Here is a 9,027-nt window from a genome sequence, read left to right as displayed (position 1 = left end):
AGGGACGGCTAGCGCAGATAGTCCTCGTGTAATTCAAAGCAAACCAAACCTGTTAGTTTCTAAACTGTCTTCATTCTCAACATCTCAGCCACAAGTACTTGTCTACACTTCTTCTGATAATCTCTTTATTTCCATCTATATTGTATTTCCTGCAACTTTTATATTCTACGTATGGGTGAAAGGCGAGCACGTGGATCCAAGGGTCCATGGTTCGTGTTCCGTTACTGAAAAATAAGTTTTTTACACGTTAGGACCGTGCGCGAGCTATAAGAGTGACGGTCAAATGCTAGTAGAGAAGTCCAAGAGTTGATAGTGGGTGTTGTTGAGTAAGTCCCTTCCTTATAGCCCATCATTTCCAAAATAGCCACTGTGTGGTTTTTTCACGAATATCTGAACAGACTTTTTTTTTGCTGTTCACGTAGAGTCTCTTAGATACAGCTTGGACGTAAAAACGTGCTTCACTGACAAGTTACTGTGCTACGTGAAGTGCGTAACAAATATCACGCGATCAGTATAGGTTTCTGGGGGGGGTGGGGTGGGGTCTGGGAAACTTTGGATGTTTTGTTTGTTAGCTAGATGGGTTCTTAGTAACCTTATGTATAGTGAGCAAGCATGTCATGAGAAATATGTCACAGTTTGCTGAATTTGCTGTGGTTGACTGTCACCGGTGTGTTTGATTTTTGATTTGGCAAGTAACAATGTAAACTCTAGAGAATATACAAGCTGTGTACTTAGATAAGGCGAATTCTTCGGTTGTTTTACACTGAATAGTCAGTTCTGATTGGATGTTTTGTAGACAGTCGAGTCGGCGGAGTCTTGTTGTTAGTTTTAATGGATTCTTCATCATTCGCTATAACCGTTCGTTATTACAGACTCGTTATTAATAACCGTTCGTTATTACAGACTCTTAAAACCGCGACAATTGTTGTTTAATTCTAAAACCCTAACTCATATAAGAATGTTTTTTGAAATAGACAGTAGAAGCTTTGACTTTGCTTGACTGTGTCTTGTAATTTTGACTTCATTTTTCAAAGCTGTCACCAATTCATTGTTAATTATATATTAGTAATGCTGAAGCTCTCCACACACACACAAACTAATTCATAAATTTGTTAAACTAACATACTCAACGAATTTGTTAGACAAATAGAGACCATGAGTTCGTTACATTTTATGCACACATGTAACCCAAAGGTTTGTTATATATAAATACATATAACCCAAAAATTTATCCTACATATATAACCCAAAAGTTTATTACACAGATATAACCCAAAAATTTATTTTACAGATGTAACCAAAATGTTTATTATACAAATATAACCCAAAAATTTATCCTACATATATAACCCAAAAGTTTATTACACAGATATAACCCAAATATTTATCCTACATATATAACCCAAAGTTTATTACACAGATATAACCCAAATGTTTATTATACAAATATAACCCAAAAATTTATCCTACATATATAACCCAAAAATTTATTTTACAGATATAACCCAAATGTTTATTATACAAATATAACCCAAAAACTTATCCTACATATATAACCCAAAAGTTTACTATGCGCGTTTAAACCACTAATTGGAATTCTAATGTAATTATATTTTTCTGTTTGAAAGACAATACTGGTTATATAAGAGTATTTTATTCTATTGTCATAAAAATAGCACCCTAGTGGCACAGTGGTAATTCTGTGGACTTATAACATTATTAACACAAATAATGCTACCTAATTAATACCATAGACTGTAAATACTCCATTTGTGAAATAACGCTAAAAATCGAGTTTCGGTACCGGCGGTAGGCAGAGCACAGATAGCCCATCGTGCAGCTTTGTGCTTGATAATAAACGAACTATTGAAGTCATGGAAACATCAAAATGACTGATGCGTTCATTGAAATGCCACTTTGCTCACGAAAAAACACGTTAGTTGCCACGTGCTCACGAAAAAACACGTTAGTGCTTTATGCTTGCTTGATAACATAAGCAAAAAAAAGGTCACAAAGGCCCCCTCCCTCCCCATGGTTACGGACAAGAAACTGAGTTTTTATAGACATTAATATTAGTTAGTGACCTAACTATGAGAATGCAAAATTCATTTTCAGATTTAATTGTTTGTTTGTAATTAAGCACAAAGCTACACAATGGGCTATCTGTGCTCTGCCCACCACGGGTATCGAAACCCGGATTCTAGCGTTGGAAGTCCGCAGACATACCGCTGTGCCACTGGGAGGCTCAGATTTAATACGAGTGTGTAATAGAAAAACATTTTTGAGTTTTAGTCGTATGTTTAAAATATTCAACGCTCATTGTCTTGTGAAAATGTGTTATATTTTCATACAGTTAAGATATGGTAAAAGTTTAAAATCATTAAAAGTTAAACTTTGAATAGGCTTAACATGTCCATGTTACCAAACTTTTTTTTTCGTCAGTTGTTGTTTCCACTACAGATATTGATGGGGAGGGGAGGTTGCCCCACGGGGGTCGACTTGAAGTACCTTTTGAATAAGTACGAATTTTCTCCAAATTAAAATCTAAAGCTATTGACATCATATACCATTTTGTTTTGTTTTATTTGTTTTTTCGTTCTGTAAACCAATAATGGGCATGCTAAGAACCACGTGTAACATAACGTCAGCGTTGGTTTTTAATAACATGAAAAAAAAAGAGAGATTTGTATTCCGTACTTAAAAAAAAAAACCCTGAAAATTGTAATTTAGCCTAGCGAACATTTTTTTATTCTCCTACCTATAATATTTTTGTCCTCTATCGTTTGTTTCAAGAACTGTTGGTGCCCGGCATGGCCAAGTGTTTAGGGTCGCGGGTTCGAATCCCCGTCTCATCACACATGTTCGCCCTTTCAGGCGTTATAATGTGACGGTCAATCCCACTATTTGTTGGTAAAAAGAGTAGCCCAAGAGTTGGCGGTAGGTGGTGATGACTAACTGCCTTGCCTCTAGTCTTTCACTGCTAAATTAGGGACGGCTAGCGCAGATAGCCCTCGTGTAGCTTTGCGCGAAATTCAAAAACGAACAAGAACTGTTGGGGTAACATCACCTCGTTCACCTGAGAAATTGATTTTAAAATGTCTTTTAAAATTCATTCAGCTAAGAGAACTGACCTGTACTGAACTTTCTGTCTAAACAAAGAATTTTGTCAGCGTATGTACACGTGTTTCATCCGTTCATTCATTTATTCTGTTTTACAGTGCCAGCACCAAACCACAAGACTATGTCCGACTACATGGACGGACTGTTTAACTTAGAGTTGGAGAAAGGTGGACAGCCTGTTCACAGGAATCGATCCTCAATCCGAGCTGAAGCTGTCAAGTTGGCCAGCATCTCTGACACGCCAATCAATTCGGAAAACAGGTATAACACATAAGTTCCATTTTATCTCAGCATAGTGGGTAGGGCGCTTGACTCACAATATGTGGGTCGCGGGTTCGAATCCCTGTCACCGGGTCCAGTCGCTGAAGCTTTATAATGTGACGGTCAATCCAACTATTCGTTGGTAGGAGAGTAGCTCAAGAGTTGGCGGTGGGTAATGTTGACTAGCTGCCTTCTAGTATCTTTGCGCGAAAACCAAACCATCTTATTTATATTCGTCTTTGTTAAATCGGTTTGCTGGTGCGTTTTTTTGTTGTTATTTTTTTTTCGTAATAATTTAATACAAAATACAAACCGATTGACTATGGATGTAGATCTCGTTGATTTTAATAAGCTTAGACTATGTTTTGTTTGTTTTTTTGTTATATAATTAAAAAAAACAGTAATTGTTGGTTAACTAATAAATGATTCACATTGATTTTTATAAATGATTAACGCCCTCTAGACATTCCTGACGAGGGCTCTGGGGCATCATGCTTTTGATAAAGAAAAAAAAACGTAACGACTTCTAGACATTCCTGACGACGACTCTAGGGCACCATGCTTTTGATAAAAGAACGTAACGACTTCTAGACATTCCTGACAAGTACCCTGGGGCACCATACTTATAACAGTTGCGACCAACGCCCTCTAGACAATCCTGAAGAGGACTCTAAGGCACCATACTTATGACAGTTGCGACCAACGCTCTCTAGAAAATCCTGACGAAGACTCTAGGCCACCATGCTTTTGATAAAAGAACGTAACGACTTCTAGACATTCCTGACGAGTACCCTAGGGCATCTTGCTTATGACAGTTGCGACCAGCGCCTTCTAGACAATCCTGACGAGTACCCTAGGGCATCTTGCTTATGACAGTTGCGACCAACGCCCTCTAGACAATCCTGACGAGGACTCTAGGGCACCATACTTATAACAGTTGCGACCAACGCTTTCTAGACAATCCTGACGAGGACTCTAGGGCACCATACTTATAACAGTTGCGACCAACGCTTTCTAGACAATCCTGACGAGAACTCTAGGGCATCTTGCTTATGACAGTTGCGACCAACGCCTTCTAGACAATCCTGACGAGGACTCTAGGGCACCATGACTTTGATATATGAGTACAACGACTTCCAAACGTTTATGTATTGTTTATTGTTGTAGCAACGCTTCTCTTTCATTAAATACGACTGTTTTTCATTTTTAATGATAAAGTGTAGTATAAGTATAGTATAAGTTTATAAGTGTAGTATTTAGTTGTAAGGTAAAGTAATCGACGTCAATTTTTTTAGACATTCCAAGATTACTTACCTGACCTCTTCTTTTTTTTTCTTTTAGAAATTCAAATATATTTTTATACGATGCATTTCAGTACAGTACCAAATTCACAAAGTTTGTGAATTACAATTAAGGACGAATAAAACTGCAGTGTAGAACATTATGACGATAAAATAGAAAATTACAAATTCTGTAAATTATAATTTATTGTTATTACTCCAGCAAAATCTGGAGCAATTAGTTGAAAAATTGATTACCGTGTAAAACATTTTCTGAAGAAGATTGTGGCTTTTTTTTCTTTTAAGTGGTATCTAAGCAAACGTTTGCAAGTGTGTGTTTATTGAAAGAGGGGAATGAATTGTGTTGTCCTACAGGAAAGAAAATGAACTACCTCCAAACAGTGCCTATTACACAACATCAGAACCCAAAGCTAAGCTCTTGACACGGTACAGCCAAGACATGGACCAACAGGACTGGGCTTCAGAAAATGAACTAAGCAGTAAAAAGGTACGAATTTATTTTTTATTTTATTACTAACCTGATGCCCTCTTGCGGGCATTTCTGATATGTAATCGCCTTAAACAAAATGCTAACTTCGTGTGTAAGTGTCGCATTCAACATGAAGTTCATCTTCTGTTTTTAATTACGAGTCCTGACATATAATGTAACGATTTAGTTTCAGAAGGAAGAAACTGAAGTTTAGATGTTCAAAATACCGACGTGTGGGGGAGTTAATTCCGCTTTGCATGAACAATTTATATATAATGGTGAAGTGGCGTATCGCAATATGTGACCCGTTGTGCCACGGGTGATACATTTAACACCCATATCATGGGTGGGATTTGGGACCACAGAAACAATAGTGGGGTGCAACTGTTTCCCCCTCCCTCGTATTCCTGCCTATGGCCCATGTATTTGGTTCATGACGAATTCCCAATTACCTGACAGTGAAATGCTCCCACGGGTAGACTCATGGGTAAAACAGATATATCTAAGCCTTTTTTTTAAGAACATTCACATAGCGAGATTTTTAATCGATATAGAACCAAAGGGCACAATATTTCGAAATCCAGAGCCATCAGTACTCTCTATGGAAGCAGAAAGACTAGTATAGCAAAGCTTTTAACTCAACTGTTGGCTCTAAAACCACCATATCCCAAGTTAATTCGAAGCAATGCTCTTATTCGTCCAAGCAAAATGAAGGTTATGGTTACGAAAGGAAACCTTCCAACTCGAAAACTATTGCGATGAAACGTGGCATATCTCGTGGTGCCGTTAAGCATTCAGCCACACCTCAAAATCATTGTTACAATAAGAACTGCGATGTCGTGGCCATCAGAGTAAAAACGATTGACAGCAAGAGAGTATGTTCCAAAGGCAGCACAGAACCTAGAGGATCAACGATTGACAGCAAGAGAGGATGTTCCAAAGGCAGCACAGAACCTAGAGGATCAACGATTGACAGCAAGAGATGATGTTCCAAAGGCAGCACAGAACCTAGAGGATCAACGATTGACAGCAAAAGAGAATGTTCCAAAGGCAGCACAGAACCTAGAGGATCAACGATTGACAGCAAGAGAGGATGTTCCAAAGGCAGCACAGAACCTAGAGGATCAACGATTGACAGCAAGAGAGAGGATGTTCCAAAGGCAGCACAGAACCTAGAGGATCTTTCTCATAAAGTGCGATTAACTTTAATGGTTGATATCCAGAATATTCTATCCATTCTCTAACATAACGTTTTATTGTTTGTTTGTTAGTAGTTATGCACAAAGCTACACAATGGCCTATCTGTGCTCTGCCCACCACGGGTATCGAAACCCGGTTTCTAGCGTTGTAAGTCCGCAGACATGCCGCCGTGCCACTAGTGGGCACGTTTTATTGAAACGCAAAAATGATACAAATGTAAACCACGTACTAGTTTGCATTTCGACTAGTATAGGTGATACGAAAAATCCATAGTAGATATATATATATATATAAGATGTTTTTTGTTCTATTAATATCTTTAACATTGTTAAGTAAACAATTTTAGAATTGTTTTAAATGCCGAGCAATAATTATTTGCTGGTATTGTTTTAAAATACACCATTTTATCGTTTAATTTACAACAGTCGATAATATTTCTGTTAAATTCCTTTATGTATAAAAAGTCAGTAGTTTCTATAGTATGTTGCACACCACAAAAACACTACTATGTGATATGTCATCCAGTAATATATTAGATTTTGTTACCGTGCCGTTTTAGATGTCTTTCTGGGTGTATATTATAAATGGGGTACGATGAAACTCTCGAAATAAATCTTGTACAAATTTTCAGGAAGAACTAATTGCTAGTATCGACAGGAAATTGAAACTCCTGCGCCTGGAGCAGGTTTCACTTCGAGAGGAGATGGTCCAGAACGAGGCTCTTGGACAGGAAGTGACGTCACGAGTAGAACAGCTAGCTAAACCTAACGAAATCGAGAAATATCGACTACACGTAGAAGAAATGGAGAAAATTATTAACTTGTTGCTGTCCTTGTCAGGGAGGCTTGCACGTGCTCAAAACGCCCTCATGTGTCTACTTACCGACGTTGGCGATGAAGAAAAGGTTCTTGTAGATACAAGTTTTATTTTATTTTTTCACGTTTTCAAACTGTGGTTGAAATATAACAAACTGTTTTTATGACTATTGATTGTATAAGTTTGAGCTGTTTAAGAATTGAACAAGGGGTAGAGAGTCGAATTAATTGTAAAAGAATGTATTTTGATTATCGGAATGATCGAATTAATAAACCAATAAACTTGTGTAACTGTAGAATATTTTTTTTAACTCTGGAAGACATAAAAATAACGTTGTACATCTAAACACACGTCGGACTTTTAAATAATAGGATTTTTTTTGTTTCAGCGAGTTCTTCAAGCAAAATGTGACAAACTGAGTGAACAGCACGAAGAAGCTCGGCGACTGAAAGAAAGTATTGATAAACGCAGCCACCAGGTGTCACTGTTTCTTCATCGCTATTTGTCCAGCGAGGAGTACGCCGACTACGATCACTTTATTAAAATGAAGTCCAAGTTGCTTATGGATGCGCGGGAGATTGATGAGAAGATCAAACTTGGCGAAGAACAGTTGGCAGCCTTACGTAACAACGTGAACTTTCAAATCTGGAAACAAGTCCACACAAAGTCCCAAGGATCGCTCGGGACCTGATTTAGGCCACCACGTGTAATAAAAGTTGTATAGAACTGGGTTCAAACTGTATTTGTCTTCGATTCTGCGAGATAATGTACACCAAGAATTTGAATATTTCCTGGACAAAATTGAGTTGTTGCTTTCGTCAGTGTGTTTTTTGTTGTTTTTTTACGTTCCACTCAAGTTTTCACGGAAAACAGAAACGTGTATGCAGTAGGTGAGAAAAAATATATAATTTTTTAAAGATTAACTCACAGAGTTAAATTTTTTTGGTTGTAATACCGTAGAAAATACAGTAAAAGTAAAGTCCATGTTAGACTTCAGTCGCTTTAAAAGAAAAAAGAAACCACATTTCCTTTGTTAACTATTAATTTATTCATCTTTTTTTTTTTTCACTCATTTTTTGAGTATCATCGTCATCAGTCATTTTATGTGAATTGCGTGACGTGTCCACATGGTTATTATAATCCTACTTCACTTTATTGGAGAGTGAAGCAAGAGAACCAGTTTTGTTTTTCATCTAATTTCCTTTTCTTGTTTTACTTCCAGTTCCATAAAAATTTGAGGAATTTCAAGTGGAAATAAAGGAAAACGGAAAAAAAAATTATGTTAATATAAAAATAAGACATTTAGTGCGGTCTCTCGTGGGTTCTCATGACTATCAGTATTTTTGTAGACTTATCAAGCTTCACGTGCCGTTGAAGGCACGTCACGTGATCACGCTAAGTTTCGACTAAAGGTTATGTACGTTTGTTTAGAAACTTTTAAGAGAAATGAAAGGAGAGAGATTGTGCCACGTGTTATGTGGTATGTACATAAAAGCAACCCTCTGGGGTAACGACGATGTGTGATATACATATATACTTGTAGGCATAAATAAAATATTGAAAACGTTATCTTACTCGTTTCTTTTTTACTTATTTCATTTCTAAACATTCCTTGTTTTCAATTAAGAGATTATAAGGCACTCAAACAACTATTACATAGTTTAACGAAAGTTTCACCCATCTTAACTATTGAACCCGTCATTAAACTAGTGTAGTTACATGTGTATTTATGAAATTTAATGGGCCGAGCGTGGCCCTAGGATAAGTATGGCGAACTTCAGAACTTGGTTAAGAAGTTCTTGTTTCGTTACCGTGATTAAATTGACGGTCTATTCCCACTATTTTTGTCTGACAAGAGTT

At 37.1% G+C, this 9,027-nt stretch overlaps 1 protein-coding gene across 1 annotated transcript in view; it reads left to right on the top strand.

Moving 5' to 3' along the window:
• The window catches only part of LOC106464617 (protein Shroom3-like), a 22,930-nt gene extending 14,194 nt beyond the window's left edge, over window positions 1–8,736 (top strand). The window contains exons 3-6 of the mRNA XM_013924773.2: window positions 3,219–3,381; window positions 5,037–5,169; window positions 6,983–7,255; window positions 7,556–8,736. Coding sequence (XP_013780227.2) covers window positions 3,219–3,381; window positions 5,037–5,169; window positions 6,983–7,255; window positions 7,556–7,858 — 872 coding nt within the window. The 3' untranslated portion in view covers window positions 7,859–8,736. The remainder of the gene's footprint in view (window positions 1–3,218; window positions 3,382–5,036; window positions 5,170–6,982; window positions 7,256–7,555) is intronic.
• The last annotated feature ends 291 nt before the right edge of the window (window positions 8,737–9,027 follow it).

This window comes from Limulus polyphemus, unplaced genomic scaffold (assembly GCF_000517525.1).
Source record: "Limulus polyphemus unplaced genomic scaffold, Limulus_polyphemus-2.1.2 Scaffold1701, whole genome shotgun sequence".
In the NCBI taxonomy this organism is placed as follows: domain Eukaryota; kingdom Metazoa; phylum Arthropoda; class Merostomata; order Xiphosura; family Limulidae; genus Limulus; species Limulus polyphemus.
The sequence above is the reverse complement of the archived record's forward strand: the minus strand, read 5'-3'. Positions and strand labels throughout refer to the sequence as shown.